The sequence below is a fragment of the Pararge aegeria genome, chromosome 7, assembly GCF_905163445.1.
Source record: "Pararge aegeria chromosome 7, ilParAegt1.1, whole genome shotgun sequence".
Lineage (NCBI taxonomy): Eukaryota > Metazoa > Arthropoda > Insecta > Lepidoptera > Nymphalidae > Pararge > Pararge aegeria.
In genome coordinates this window covers 3,685,396-3,702,131 of record NC_053186.1, presented here as the reverse complement: position 1 = coordinate 3,702,131, position 16,736 = coordinate 3,685,396, and the positions used below count along the sequence as shown (strand labels likewise).

Below are 16,736 nucleotides of genomic sequence, written 5' to 3'. Positions count from 1 at the left end.
GTCAATGCAAAAATTAACTTCAATTAAAACGTGCAATTAATTGACTCAACAAGAAAGTTCGTGTTATAAAGTATTGATTTTTGTTATCGATTTCGATTATATCGATCGAAACAGCTGTGGCGTGCAATTCTTAAATGTGTTAACGCACTGCCTATCCTAAATTATAACATGAACGGATGGATAACGTTTGGTAGCGTATTAGTACAAGGGCTGGGCTCCTAGTTCACAAGTAGTGAAACGAGCGAGCAAGCAAAAACTGCTACAGCTCTTTGCCATGAGCAACGTGTAACACAATCAATGGTGTCTGTAACTGTTGGATCTTACGCCTGTTTTTTATTTTGACGCCTAATGTCAAATTTTAATCTGTGATTAAATGCAAGACAAAATCTTTCATTTAATCACAGATTAACGCTCAGCAGTTTATTTAAAAATTTATACTGTGACTGGTTTTTATCTCCAACATCTGATAAAACTCGTTAGTGAACTGCCTCGATGGCCTAGTGGTTAGCATGTGCGACTAAGGATCACGAAGTCCTGGGTTGGATCGGAAATCAGCTTGTAATATTATGAGGTACTACTTTGTAAATTCTCGGTATCAAACTGGAGTATGGCAAATGACATTGGTTTAGACAATGCCTCGGAGAGCACTTTAAGCCGTTAGTCTCCATTGTTATCACTGACTTGAGATAATAATCCGTAACACCCACCATCCTGGACTAGAGCAGCGTGGAGATCATAAGCTCTATAAACCTCTCTTATAAGCCAGAGGGAGATTGCAGAACAAGAATGGCTTTGGATAATGAAGAGTCAGAGTTAATTACCTATGCCTGCCAATTCGCAATACAACAGCGTGGTGGGTAATAGCTCTATATCCCTCTCTCCTATAAAAAAGGAGGCATGTGCCCTGGAGAGAAACATTAATAGACATTGCTGTTGAAGACACACTGTTTATAAAGACGAGATACAATACTTCTGCGCCTTTGAAAGACATGCCGCTAAGCGATTTAGTGTTCCGGTGCAATATCGCGTAGAAACCGATAAGGGGTATATGACTACCATACTCCCATCTTAGACTGCATCATCACTTACCACCAGGTGAGATTACAGTCAAGGGCTTACTTGTAATAAAAAAAACTTACTCTGTGCTGTTATACAGCTTCGAGGCTGTGGGTTGGATTCCCAAAACTGGAAAATGACTGTGTGATAAACATAAATGTTTTTCAGTGTCTGGGTGTTTATATGTAGGTGCATTACAAGTATTTATGTAAATTATTCATAAAAATATTCATCAGTCATCTTAGTACCCATAACACAAGCTACGCTTACTTTCGGGCTAGGTGGCGATGTGTTTATTGTCGTAGTAGATTTACTATTATTATTATTAGCTTTTATAGAAGCCTAATAGAGTTTAAATCTCCGTGCATGCTAGTAACGAAATAAGCAATAAATCACCTTAAACATAAACGGTTACTTATTCTTTTTAAGTAGTCATGTCTTAAAAGACTCCATTGACCAGCTTTCTTGAGATTCCCATGCACCGTCTTTATATACATATAAGTATATCCATTCAAGCGGCCCTCGACAGACAGACGGACAAAACAATGCGTGCCTCAGGTACGGACACACCCCTGGATAGTAGTGATGGGCATAACAAATTGTCGATGTCTTTTAGGGATGTACAGTTACGGGTACCGACCTTTTTCCTTATAAAGCGTGTATGAAACGAAAATGTATTTGTATTGTAACTATTTATTTATTTAAGTGTATTTTTATTTGTAGTGCTGTGTTTTTTTAAAAGTTCGTCATATCACAGCAGGTCACGGGTTTCCTTCTACAATGAATAGGGTTAAGTTTGTAGTCCACCACGCTGGCCCAGTGCGGATTGGTGGACTCCACACACATTTGAGAACATTATCGAGAACTCTCAGGCATGCTGGTTGCGATGTTTTCCATCCTCGTTGAAGCGAGTGATATTTGAAACATAAAACGCACATTACTTAGAAAAGTAAGAGATGCGTGCTGGGATTCGAACTCAACCCCCCCGAAAGTAAAGTCAAGCTCCTACCCACGGGGTTATCACCGCTTCGCAATTTGAATAATTTTGCTTCATGGGGTGTACACAGTTAAGATTATCGACCTTTTTTTGAAATTAAAATCAAGAAAGTCCTCTGTAACGCTACTTGACCCAAATCTACCTTACCGAACTAACGGTAGAGTCACTATAAAAATAATAACAGACTTCAATAGTGCTCATAAAATAGGCTAGACTTGAAATTATTGAAATTGATTATACTAGCTCACCAACCAACATTGGAGCGGGTCTATGCTCTACAACCGTCTCTGCTATGAGAGAGGCTTGTGTTCAGCAGTGGGATGTTTATAGCCTGCTGATAATGATGACGACGATATCTAAATCTCTAATATATATCTACATAGTAGTATATTTATTTATTATATTTATTTATTGACGTGACAACGTCTTATAATTCGATAAAGCCGGCTGCACGCACGAAAAAACATTACGTATGCGGCGTTACCTCGCTCTGAGGCGTTCCATTCAAGGCTTGAAGTGCAAGCGAGAGCGTAGAACGAGCGACATTGAGGCACAGTCGGCCTCCGCGTTCGACATCTGTCTCTCTCCTACTTGAGTGAGCGATGCGTCCGCGTGGACAGCTTCTATACAATAATACATTTACATGTTTTCGGTAAGGATGTAGTGCAGTGAAAAGTGAATGTGGTGTCAATTGTTTATAGCAACGATAATATCTATCAAACAAATAAAATTACAATTTTCTTTTGAAAAAGCAACCATTCCATCAGTATTTTCTTACGACGTTGTCACGTTCAACTATCGTCAGTAAGCCGACTTTACAGACAACCAATTTTTTAATAACTAATATCAATTAACACTAAACAATTATTAATTTCGAACAATAAACAATGAAACCTTTCGAAAAGAAAAATTAAATATATCGACATAGTCATTCATATAAAATGCAATGTAGTTTAAGGCTTCATGGCTTTATGCCGTTTTTAATATGAAAAAAATTATTATAAAATAAAAACAAAAGCATATTTTCCCAACAACATATTATTGTTTCGCAATTCAAAAACAATACATAATAAATCTTTAATAAAAACATCAAGTTTATTTTCAAAATACATTATTCATAGAATTTGTATTGTATGTTTTATTCATATTGGTATTACAATTTTTATGTTGGAATTATGTTATTTATACAATTTTATATTTTATAATGTCGTCTTTCAAAGCGTGTGGACAATTAAATTATCACTTTAATTGACAGTTATTTTTGAGGTTATTTGTATAAGTTACATTTGAATTTCGTTAGGCTTAACTATGTTTATTGTACTGAGGCATTAGCACTCAACAGAAAAAACCTATGCATACTAGTGCGAGCGCTTACGGGGCACTGTGGGCTTAATAGACACATGTTCAACCTAAAGCTGCAGGACACAGATCTATGTAGACTCTGTAAGGAGGCTGCGGAGACGCCGCTGCATTTGATCTGTTCCTGCCCCGCGCTGATGCATAAACGCAGCACTCTTTTGGGGAAACACATAATGCAACCAGAGGATGCTAAATTTCTTCCAGCAAGGAAAGTGCTGCTTTTCCTGAAGGCGACCAACGCTTGCTGGGAGATCTAGACAGCGGCGTCACAATAGATCGTAGCCGGTCGACGTGACACCAGGGATCAGACGAACCTGAGCCGCAAGCAGAAGAAGAAGAAGAAAAACTATGTTTGTTTTAAACATTTATTGAACTAGTGGTCGCCCAGTGGTCAAAATTCGACCATCGTTAATTTTAATAATGAATTTGAACATTATTAAGTTTCTATTGTCAAAGACTATACCAACTTCTATAATTACAGATGTTGCCAAGGCACCGACACTGTTAATTTATTTTTTCACACAAATTATCATCCAAAAAATGATTTAAAAAGAGTATACATAAACGTGTGTGTGCGTCAAATGCGTGGTAGTGTGTACATTTTTTTTTATTGATTAATAGTATTTATTATGCAGTAGGTATCAAAATAAATATTAATATTCTGCACTACTTCTCTATATAAACTATTAAATGTGACAAATTTCATACTGCTCCTTCTTCTAACTAGTTTTCGTAAAAAGGGGTACAAAGTTTTTTCTTCGTGATATATAAGATTCTTAAGTTTACAATTATTTTTTAATCTTTATCACGTTATTAACTTTATTAATTTCTTAATTCAAATATCGTTTCGCTTCACTATTCGATCTTATTTATAGCAATGTTTATATATGTATTTTGAATACCCGTTAAATATTCTCGTTTAAAAGAACGCCCAAGTGCAAATAAGACGCGCAAACTGAGGGTTCCGTACTTTGGAATAAATGGTACGAGTAATTAGTTCTTAGAAAATTTAGATAGATTACGTTAAAATATTTTTTTTTGTGTTGCAAATGATTCGTACTCTTTCACGCAGCAATAGCGCACTGGACCGACTACGTGTTATGTTGATAGTGACAAGGACCGCAAATATTCATCATAAAAAAATTATTTATTTAAAGCTTACCTACTCTATACCTAAGCACTTTTGAAACGTAAAGTCTGTCTTTGTAAAACTCGAATTTTCTTAGTGACTCTACCACCGCTTTTGATGGCGGTTAATACCAAAAAAAAACAGCAAGAAACTCAGCAAATGCTCTTTTCCAACATCAACAATGTAAGTAACATAGCTATTTTTATTTCAAAAACATTAGCGGGCGAGAATTTTTTGACTTAGAACAGTCTTTTCGTATCGTCGAAGTCGGTTAGTCACTAAAATAACTCACAGGCATTGCCGCATCGTACCGCACCGCGTCGAAACAGCCCCGCCCACCGCGCCGCCTACCGAAAAGCGGAGATAAAACCCACCAAAAAACAATAAGATCCTCTCTCCGAACATTTAGCCATCGACAAAACACTTTACAAGTGTATGGGGTACACAAACTTGCGATGTTTTTGTCTTGACCCCGCTAAAGCTAAGAAAATCTGAGCTAATATTGTCTAGTTGTGATTTTTGTCAGACACAAGGCTGTAGCATGTTTACTAGAATAAAGAGTGGTGTATATATATGTTCAGACCATAACAGAAAAAAGAGATAAAACTAATAAAAAAAACAATAAGACCGTCTTAAAATTTAGCCATCGCCAAAACACTTTAGTAAAGGGTAAAGGGTACACAAACTTGCGACTTCTTGTCTTGACCCCGTTAAGAAATAATAGAATAACTGATCAAAAATTTCTTCTTGGTTGTTGGTGTATTAGAACCCAGTCGGTAGCATGTTATTTAGCATGTAAAGTGGTCTAAGACTTAAAATACCATTGGTATTATGCCCATAACCGAAAAAAGAGATAAAACTGATAAAAAAACAATGTTATTCCTCCCGAAACTTCAAGCCATCGACAAAAGAATTCACAAGTGACACAATTTTTTACTCTTCGAAACTTGGTTTGGTTTAAAACAAAGTTAGTCAAATAAAACATTAATAAAAATTTAACGAAAAAAAATTTTTTTTTTTGAAATTATATGAAAGCGGAGATGAACTTTACGCCCGCAGTTTGTCGCCACGCCAACGACCGCTCTGACCCGTAGCATCAGTCATTGATAAGACCCTCGCTCAAAACAGTTATCCATCGACAAATCGCTTTAAAAGGGTACGGTATGGTGTGTAGACAAACTTGCGTTTTTTTTGTCTTGATTTATTGTGGCTAAGTCGAACAACAAACAGAACGTCTGAGTAAATGACATCCCTAATAGTGATCTTAATATAGATACACGGACGTATTTGAAAGTCAAGGGTTTTTTTTATCGCCCGATGCGTATACAGATGTTGATACCAATTCTGTTATATAAACACAAGTCGATAAACTGAACTTATAGCAAACTAATTTCGCAAGTTCAAAAAATAGTGAATCTGTATAAGAGCAAGATTCAAATGGACAGCTGTAGGTACTTTTAGACCTGTCAATTTAGTTTAAGTTAAAAGATTTAGTTGAACTGAATTGGCGTCATTATTGGATCGTGAGATGGACTTGAATAAAACTATTTTTCCACTGATACTTTTGTTTTATGTTTGAGCAGAGATTTGCCTTGTGTAAATAAATGTTCGACAATTCATTCTTCAATCACATTATTTTACGTTTACACGGTCTGGTGTGGGGGAAGGCTTCGGCCGTGGCTAGTTACCACGCTACCGGCAAAAGCGTGCCACCAAGCGCTTTAGCGTTCGGGTACGATGCCACGTAGAAACCGATTACGAGTATGGGTTTAATATCCTAACCACTTACATGTAGTGAAAAAGAAAAGGTACCGATTTTGATGCGGTTTGTATTAATATTTAACATTGTGCATGAAACCCAAATGTCGCCCGTCTACCTAATCCTATAAAAAATGCCGTATCCGATGCGCCGGTTTTCAGTCATAAAAAAAGGTACAAAATAATGTACAAGAAAACTCATATGGGAATCGAATTAATTTTTAATTACTTTCACCTCTCATCATATTAACTTGTTAATAAAATTTGGTTAATATCAAACTGAGTCCCTACGATCGTTTTGGTAATCATTCTTCATCTAAGCGGTACGCCCACTATTGGCGAATAAAAGTTGTATTTTTTACTAGCTCGCCCGCGGGACGCGACCACGTTCTTGGTTTTTTTCTGTTTATTAAAAATCCTGCGGACCGTTAGTTTTCCCATAGACATAAGGACGCGCTGAACAATATCTCATCAAGATTCATCGTTGTAATGGTATAGGTGACAAATAAACGGTCACAGATTCATATTGATAATATTCAAAAATATATGTAATGCTTACGAATACCTAACTAAAAGCTTATATTAGGTAGGTATATTGTTTCTTGCCATAAACTTTTTCTTACTAATATCACGAAGGTCTTAAGGCTAACGAATATCTTAACTAGATCTTAATATCTTATGTTATATAAATAAGGCTCGAAATTATCTAAATGAAATAAGGGCTTTATTTAGGGAGTGATACATAAGGTTTTTAAGCCAGCTTCATCATCATCACATCAACTCATTACCGGCACGGGTCTCCTCCCCTAGTGAGAAGGGGTTAAGGCCGTAGTCCACCTCGCTGGCCAAGCCTAGGCCTTATTATTATTATTAAATTCTTTATTGCACCCACAAAAACAAAATACAAAGAAAAAAAAAAAGAAGTTTAGGTGTGCAAAGGCGGTCTTATCGCTATAGCGATCTCTCCCAGACGACCTTTGGCGAAAGTAGTTGTTATAAGCAACGGGTTGGTGCGGCAATAAAAATTTATACCTAAATAAAAATATTGCATACTATACTACATGTTATAAATCTAATACTACACATATAATTATTATAAATAATACATATTGTTCATACATATAATAATAATAAAGCCTTGTTAAAAATTTATAAAAAAAAACTTCCACTCTCCGCTGGCGGGGCTTTTGAATGCCCAAGCAACCGGTGGTCAGGGCTCCAGAGTGAGAAACCTCCTCACAATACGCGCCGTTTCAAGGACTACTGCCTTCTGTATCCGACCCTTGATCCAACAACCAAGCGAAAGCTTCTTGAGGGGCGAAGCTTTTCGCGAGAAGACCCTTGACTGAAACGACTATCGGAGAAGACCATTGACTGAAACTACTATCGGGCTATTATAGAAATAATAAGATAAAGCCTTGTTAACATTATGTAGAACTCTCAGGCATGCAGGTTTCCTCACAACGTTTTCCTTCACCGTTGAAGCACTTTCGCACTTACTTGGCCAGCGTGGTGGACTGCGGCCTAAACATTTCTCATTTTGACAAAAATGTAATGGTTTGAGAATGTTGATTGTATCAATAATAGCCTGGCCTAATGGCCTGGACTATAGACTAGTAGCAGTCACTAGCCGCCGCAGCCTAACCTGCTCTTAATCGATGTAAAATTATAAAACCCCCTTCGAGATTCGAACCTAGTACCTCCCATTAAGTCCACAGTACAAGCTACGCCAAAGAGGTCGTCACAAAGAAGGTGGAACCAAAAAGAATAAAGATAAAAGATAAAAGATTCGTAGTAAAAGGGGTGGGTCCCTACGCCTTAGGAACTCAGTTAAAACTGGACCGCTTTGCTCGTTTTGAAAGATAGACTGTTGTGCTCGAAAGAGTTACATTTCATTAAGTTAATTATTTTTACAAAGTGTATTTAGCAGATTATGCTCAGCAACTATTTGATTAATCTCTCCAATTCTAACGTAATTCTGTGTTTCTGTCTTACCATGTTTGTTTTAGATTCGGCACTGCTTGACCGATTTTGACTTTTTTAGGTACTTCTTTTTCCAGAAATCTGCGATTGCGGACTGCGGGCTGAAAGATTATTATTATATTTCTGTACCCCTAATGAGAGTCCAATGTTTTTGAAATTGGAGCATTAAAATCTACGGGGTTTTTTAAACCACTCTCAAGGTCGTAGAATTGGGGATAAAAGTTTGTATTACAATATACACGCAGAAGAAATTACGTGTTCGTTAGTCCAGTATATGCATAGGTATTCAATTGATAGCCGACGCCGTAAGGGCGTTGGTTGAAAAATAGAAAGTAGATATTCAACACAAAAAGTAGAGAATCGAACCAACCAAACCACTCAAATAACTAATAGAATTTCACCACATTTTAAAGAAAAGTGCGTGCAATCAATCAATACAAAGAAAATGATAAAGTGATTAATATGCAAATTGTGTAATTATTCACTGGTGTAGCCAACTGTACCGAACACGTGCTTTCGCTAGGGCTGTCAACGACAACTTTCGTTCAATTCGAATATTAAATTATGAAATTTCTATTCAAACATTATAAAGTTTAGCAAAGAAATTATTTACGTATATTACAGAATTATTATACGAGGACATATTTTTCTGCCTCCTCCGGCAGGCAGAGTAGATTTTTGTTTGCTCTGTTCAATTGCATACTGCAAGCAACCGCTGGTCAAAATTTCGTGAAATTAGAAAATTTTTAAAAAACTATTTCCAGCGAGGGACTACCCTATCTTCTTTGAAACCATCCTGACTTATCGTCGAGTTGGGAAGAAGATTTTCGAGATTCAATTCACGGGTTGACCAAGAATTCATTTAATAAACGGTTTACGTTTTCCCAACCAGTACTATCAATAGCTTAAAATCCAGAGTGCATAGGCATCTTCTAGAAAAGCGCGCCTTAGGCTACGTTGCCTGTTGTCATCAGGTTTGTATTTCTGATAGTTAGATATGACTAACGTATTGTGATCGTAATCGTGACAACCCCACGAACGGTTTGCTGCTGCTTTAGATCGAAGAACCACGCTGCTCAAATCAGCATGGCAAGTCTATGATCTAAAACTGTCTATGATATAGGAGATTCCAATGGGCATTTAAAATAAGACGTTATTAGTCTGATGATATCCAAAACATCGATTGAAGCTGACAACCCTACGCTCGTGCCGCCAGCGAGAGTTTTTCTTCGAAAAATGTTTAAAATTATAAAATAGTGGGTAATAATTAAAAATGTCTGTAACGTTGTATTAGAGGTTTATAATGACGCCCGGGGCGAAACAGTTGTGCCTCAATGACGTGTTGCGCTGTTCCGGGTTAGAGAAAGGTACGATTGGAAAAAAAAACTATATTTTTATAAACCTGATGCTGAGTATTTAAAAATTAGGCTCAAACAATATTATATACTATTATTTAATATGAATTTCTTCATTATATATAACCTATAACAATCCACTGCTGGACTGATGTCCTCTTCCATCAGGAGGGTTTTGTCTATAATCAACAAGCCAGGCAGATGGGTTGGCAATCGTACTTCGAGTGCCAACGGTAGAGATGGTAGTCGTAGCACAGAGGACCGTCCGCCCGTTCTCTTTAACATTCCCTTAGTCTCCTCCTATGACAGCCGAGGGAAGAGTAGGGTTGGTGACACCTATCTTCCAGCAGCACACAGCGAAAAATTTCGATTCTGCTGTCAAATTCTTGATTAGCGTATTGCAATCCAACGTAGATACGAGAAAAGAAAATTCAATGAAATTATTAATTTCATGAGTTCTCGTTTCCAACAATCATGACAGATGGCAACACTGAAATCTACATTAAATAAAACATTTACAATAAAACGTTTTAATTGAAAAATGCCCGCATTCAAAGTGAGTTACTAACTACAGCTGTTATTATCTAATTCACAGACAACAAACACAAATAGTAAAACAAATGACCGTAAACACTTATGTAATTAGCTAGTTTTAATGTTAACTTGAGATTTATGTGTTCAAATATGGTAAACTGTAGGCAGTTAAAATTTAACTTTACGATATTGTAATAGAGTATGATATATTATACTAATGAGTAATGCCGAACAGTTGTCTTTCTATTAGTTTTAATGCATTAATCCTTGGAACTACTAGTTCTATTTATAAAAAATCTTTTTGCGTTCCATTACCAAGTTTTATGATGGGTGTTCGTATTATCAAAGTAGAGCTGACACAGACCTGGACAATTTGATAAAATGATACGAAGTAAATTGAAAGGCGACGAAAATGATAACTACACGAAGCTTGATACGGAATCATACCTGGATCCGGAATCGGTCTTTACGTCACTTCATGCTAGAACGCTTAGTCGCTAAGACGCAAGACGTGCCGAGGAGTTTAAATCTTGCCTTATTTATTAAAATTTCATACAAATACATAATACATACAGAAATAAGACTCGTTTTGATCAATATAAGCGACCGCAAAAGTTTGCATCACGTCGTTTCATGTGTTTTAAAAGGAGTCCTATTTTTAAGGAAATTATAATGAGAAAAATCAATATGTCCGCACCATGTCTGCGCCAAGTCATTTCTTCGTCAGTGTGTCTGGAGCTGGATATCACCTTATCTTCGTCGGTAAGGTGATATCTAGCTCCAGACAAAATTTAATAGACCTAGGCAGGGTATGCACAGGGTATGTAGATGATATGAAGTAAAGAAAATTTCTAGTAAGAGAAAAAACTTAAGGATAGGCATTGTAAGAGTTATAAAAAGCCTACCCTCCAGGATTTATAGCTCGTACTGGAGATTTTCTTCATTTTATATCATTTGCATACCCTGTGCATGCCACTGGACCTAGGTATAAAACAAACCTGCAACCTTCACAAGTGGAAAGTAGAAATCACAGCATAGAGAAACGGGCGGGCAAAGGAAAATCGGCCTTGATAGCCACTAGCGTCGGCCGCCCGGAAAACTGTACGGAAATTAACAATTTTCCGATGTTTTGGCGGGTTTTTTTTTGACGTTTGCGTGTTGAAATTTTGTCTGTGAGTGTCATAGAGTAAAGTGGATTTTTCGTAGGTTTGGATAGCTGACCTCTATTATTCTATCTTCTATCTGTGGACTTTGGCAACCATTGCGTTTTTATCTCGTAATACCAATGGACCATGGACCAATATGTCCAAGGAACTAAGATTTAAATTACTTAAAGCTGTATATAATTTAAGTTCCAGAGATAACCGTATGTCAAATGTGGCGCTGGAAATGGAGGCAATGTTTCAGCTGTCATTTGTAAAAAGACAGTCAGTACATTCATTTTCTACGAGGTTAAGATAACAAATGACAATACAATGACATAACACAGAGGGTCAGTGGGTTTTTAATCAAACGCAGGTCAACTTATCGATAAATGTGCGGTTTCTATGTAATATCATTATAAGCGCAATTTTATAACTTATCTCTATTTTTCAGGATGAAAATTAACTCAGCCGCCCATTAACTATCTCTTTGCCAAAAAGCACATATTTTTTTTTTCTACGACAATACACACATCGTCATCTAGCCTCAAAGTAAGCGTAGCTTGTGTTATGGGCACTGAGATAGCTGGTGAATATTTTTCTATGATTATAACTTTTTATCTCGTGCGTGCAATGCTTTTAACAACAAATATTGTGAGACGGACATTTTTCATGTCAAAATTGGCACGTTTAGAAAATTTATTTTGACAAAATAAGTACTATAGCTTTAAAGTTTTTGTTTTTCATTTTTGTTTTACTTACATTATTATTATTTTTTCTTTTTTTTGTATAATAATTGCTTGCTAGGTACTTACTCCTAAGCAATTGTGGTTAATGTTATCGTGTTATATGTATAACCAAGTTGTGGAAACTTTATTGGTCTATGTGATACAAAAATACGGCATTACTTTTATGTATAATTATACTGTTTGTTTCCCTTGAAAAGCTAATAAATAAATAAATAAATAAATAATACATAAATACTTGTAATATACAGATAAACACCCAGACACTGAAAAACATTCATGTTCATCACACAAACATTTTCCAGTTGTGCGAATCGAACCCACGACCTTGGACTCAGAAAGCAGGGTCGCTGCCCACTGCGCCACTCGGCTCGTCAAACCGCTCGGTTTTGCGTGAAAGAGGGACCAACCAACACTTCAGGCACTTTCGGTATAACAAATAATAAAACATATTTATATCGTTTTCTTAGTAACTAATTTTATTATAATGTTATACGTTCCGCCTAGTAAACATGTAATATTTACTCAATGAGTTTGCCTCGCAAAAAATTGAACTAATGCAAATAATAAAAATTCCATATCAACCATAACGACAAACTTCAACAGCGATTCTGTAAGCCGAAGTGTTTCGGTTATACTTGAACCTCTCTTGGTGGAATGTCCGACATAGCGAGACTCTCCGACACTAACCATCTCTAACGTAATGTTTATCAAAATGGGCATTTTTATGTTTAAACATGATAACCTGTACTTCATTTTCTTGAATTTATTAAATAAAGAAATAATAATAAATAGGTGAATTACTTTTTGCTACTTTGCGACGTTCGTTCGCACCGAAAACCGGGAAATCGGTCAATTTTAACTTCTTATAGACCAAACTAAATAGAACTTGTAACTAGAAAAAAAGTTATACCTAATCTTGTAGGTTAAAGAAATGGTCGTATCGCGGTCGTGTCGGAAACACTTGACATAATGTCAAAACAGTGTCATGCGCTCGAAATGTCTACTTAATATTTCAAGGCAAGTCGTCTACACGCGTACAGTTCAGCCTTGGATACATTTTTTATTCCACATTAAGTTGGTTGGTACGTACATAACGTGTGCATTTTAATGTATATTTTCTCGCATTACTTATTCTTATGTCGGAGCGGAGAAGGTAGATCCTTTGTATTTCTTTTAATCCACTCTAAGATTATAAATGCAAAAGTGTGTTTATTTTACCAATATTCGTATCTACCACTAAAGTTATCTTGATAAAATTTGGCATTTTTTCAGATTGCATCCTTAAGACACCCATAGGCTATTTTTCAGTCCGCAAAAGCAACAGGTTAACGTGCCCATTGTGCAGTTAAATTTATAGTTCCTAATTTTATACTAGATGGCACTGTGCATCTTTTAAGTCACGCTATCAACTGTAATTTCATATAATGAGCTATTGAAGGCAATACATGATAATAAATGATGATAAATGTCTTCAAACAAGATGTCTCCTCAAAACCACCTCTTTTATTTATCACAAATCTATCGGGTAGTGTGCGATATAGTACCTTTACACCCGGAAGCCCTTTGAAAATAGCCTTTTGTTATGAACAGCTTCACAGTTAAACCTATATAGGTAAAATTTGCATAAAAATAGTTGTCCTGGAGATGGACATAGGATACTATCTTTACCTCACTACCCACCTTTAGAATTCGTGAAGATGCAAATTTTTACGTTGCGGAGGCAACCAGATCGTATACTTCCTGAGCGTACTCCCCGAAATATTTCTTGTAGAATAATAGACGACCTTGTTAAATGAGTATCTGTCACCATTTTCTTGAAAAACATAAGCAAGAATTGAAGCTTTTAAGAACAATTTTTTTTAATACTTTGACGCCTGTGAATAAATTATCAAAGTACTTATTATAATCACACCATTCCGTATTATCTACAAAATAATAGAACACGGTTTTATTTTTTTACCAGAAAATTATTGGTTATAGGATGACATAATTCAAGTAAAATTTAAGCGATAATAAAATTCTACACAATTATTTTTCAAGTAGATAATAATTTTACAACTTTATTATTTCACTTTCTAAGTGTTTGAAAAACAATTTATTTGGTTTTTCTTAAGAAATGATATTTTATTGACGACTATTACCCAACTTAAAGTAATATTTATCTACTCTATTTAAAATACCCTTTTAGCACGAAAAGGGTTAATAAGGTTATAATATAATTTAGTTGTGTGTTTATCCGTCCGTCCGTATTCCCGCTTGATTGTATAACTTAAAACTTATAGTTGATATTAATGAAATTGAAACATTTACCGTTAGATAATGTATCTATCAATTAATGATTTTATTTTAACAAACAGTTATGTTAATCAAATAATTACCTTCGTTCAATCGTCAATTTAGTTGCAGTTTAGAGAATGGTATACGTTTCGGTACTATGCCGCGTGCACAGGGTTTTTGACCAGGGAATGCCATAAAGAAGGAGGATGGCATAAAAGGGATAAATCCTTTATAATTTTTTTTTAGGGTAGTCAGTGCTTTTGTGCATGTATGAAAAGCACGCCACTGCGCGTATATACCGTTTACCATTTAAGACTGACGATGACGCGAGTTCCATGATTTTTGTTCACAGAAACAAAGGTCGATGCGCAGGACTTTCTACTTCAATAATATTAGGCATGCAACAAAAATTATCCAAACTTACCGTCTTTGGGCGGACTTGCGCATTGCGGGGCATAGGAACCTATGTGATATCCATACGTATTTTGATGCATGGGAGGAAATGGATAACCTAAGGATCTTGGACTCGGAAACCCCGAGGCTTCATGAGGGTTCTGCTGACCACCCGGGCTGCCGAAATGGTGGGGATGTTGATACCCACCCTTAAAAGGACCGTAACCGTGCTGCTGTAATTCTATGAAAGCAGATTTTGAGGACACGTTTGTGGGGGTTGAATTCGTGGAGTTTGATATGTCGTGGGGGGTTTGCGACCCCCCCAAGTGGTGATGTTGGTGGTCTAGCTCCTGGGTGGTCATGGCGGGTTGCGGCGTCGACGGGCCCCCCCCGTCCGTGGACTGAGGAGGCCCGAAGGGATCTGAGAAACTCAGCGTGGTGGGTTTGCTGTTTGGGGATTGAATTCGGGTAATTTTGAGGGATTTAGGGACTGCTCCGTCCGCTAGCCGGCCGCTTGTCGCGCCTGTGAAAGAAAACAGAAAATTATTTTCACATCTATCAACCTATAAGCCAGGTCTAATCGCCAAAAAAAGAAATATTTATTAGAAATTCCATCAATTGTAGTTCCGTATTTTAATTTTTTTTTTAATTTTTATTGTTAACAACAGATAGTTGTAAACAACAACAACATAATAATTAAAGATTTTTTTGCTTATACCTCATATAACTCCAAAAAATTAGATGTGCGTTTCGAGGATCAAACTCTTTCCCCCAAAAAGGAAGGCTGAAGTTCTAATCACTAGGCTATCACCGCTTCTCCACTACGTTCAATGTAGGTATTTTTTTTATTGGACATAAATTTTGTGTGGAATTTTGGAGTTACGTGTGCGCCTAATAAACATCCAATAACTTCGGACCGCTCCGTCGATTCAATTGACCATGACGTCCAAATTGTTTTCCAAAATTATTCGACCTCGAATGACCCCATGTGGGTGAACATAGTATAAACCTCCATACAGTCTCTAATTTATACCTTCTAGATGTTTTATTCGTATGAAATCCCTATCTCTACTAATATTATAAATGTGAATGTAAGTTTGTTTGTTACGCTTTTACGCAAAAACTACTTAACCGATCCTCATGAAACTTTGTACACATATTCTTGGAAAGTTAGAAGTAATATAGGATACTTTTCATCCCGACAATAAGCTCGGTTCCTTTGGGAGAGGGGATGAGTATTTGACGATTTTCCACCATAACTCCGTCAAATTATAACCGATTTAAATAATTATTTTTGTACTAAAGAGGTTATAATAAGTGTTTAATTTTGCCCAAACTGTGGTTGGAGATAGAGGACAGAACTCCTCAGCGGACAGCAGCAAACCCAATTAAAGGCTTAGCGATACTGAATACTTTATTTTTTTTTTAGATCTACAACTAAATTTACCTAATGCCACATAAAAAAACAAAATCAAACGCAGACAAAGTCGCGGGCAACAGCTAGTTTTTATATAAAACATTAGTTTACTCAAGATTATGAGTTATATAATATGAAGGAGTAAGAAACAATCTATCGCGCCATATATCAGAAGAGATTCTTCATTATTACCATCATCTTGCTGAGCTTAATATCCCGAGCATAGGCCCTCTCTGTCAATAGAGAGTCGTTTAAAAAAATCAGGGAAATCGGTCACGGACAAACTCAGAAATCGATCTAGGTACAAAAAAGAAAGTGCTTAATTTAGAATGTAGGTATTATAACCTTTTGAGAAATCAGTATCACATAGCACGGAGAACCGATGTACGTTGGGGTTCCAAGGTGTTGGAATGGCGACCCCGCACAGGTAAACGCGTTGGACAGACGACATCAAACGAGTCGCTGGGAGCCGCTGGAAACAAGCGGCCCAGGACCGTGGATTTTGGAACTCTCTACAAAAGACCTATGTCCAGCAGTGGACTTCAATTGGTTGAAGTGATGATGATGCCTGGGCCTAACTGTGGGAT

General features: G+C 36.6%; 1 protein-coding gene across 2 annotated transcripts in view; it reads right to left on the bottom strand.

Annotated features, from left to right (window-relative positions):
• LOC120625099 (homeotic protein distal-less) overlaps window positions 1-15,249 on the bottom strand; it is a 116,475-nt gene extending 101,226 nt beyond the window's left edge. Inside the window, exon 1 of one of the 2 annotated variants that reach the window (XM_039892026.1) lies at window positions 14,764-15,249. In XM_039892026.1, coding sequence (XP_039747960.1) covers window positions 14,764-15,094 — 331 coding nt within the window. In that variant the 5' untranslated portion in view covers window positions 15,095-15,249. The remainder of the gene's footprint in view (window positions 1-14,763) is intronic. The other variant, XM_039892025.1, reaches the window with a different exon arrangement.
• Between the last annotated feature and the right edge of the window lie 1,487 nt (window positions 15,250-16,736).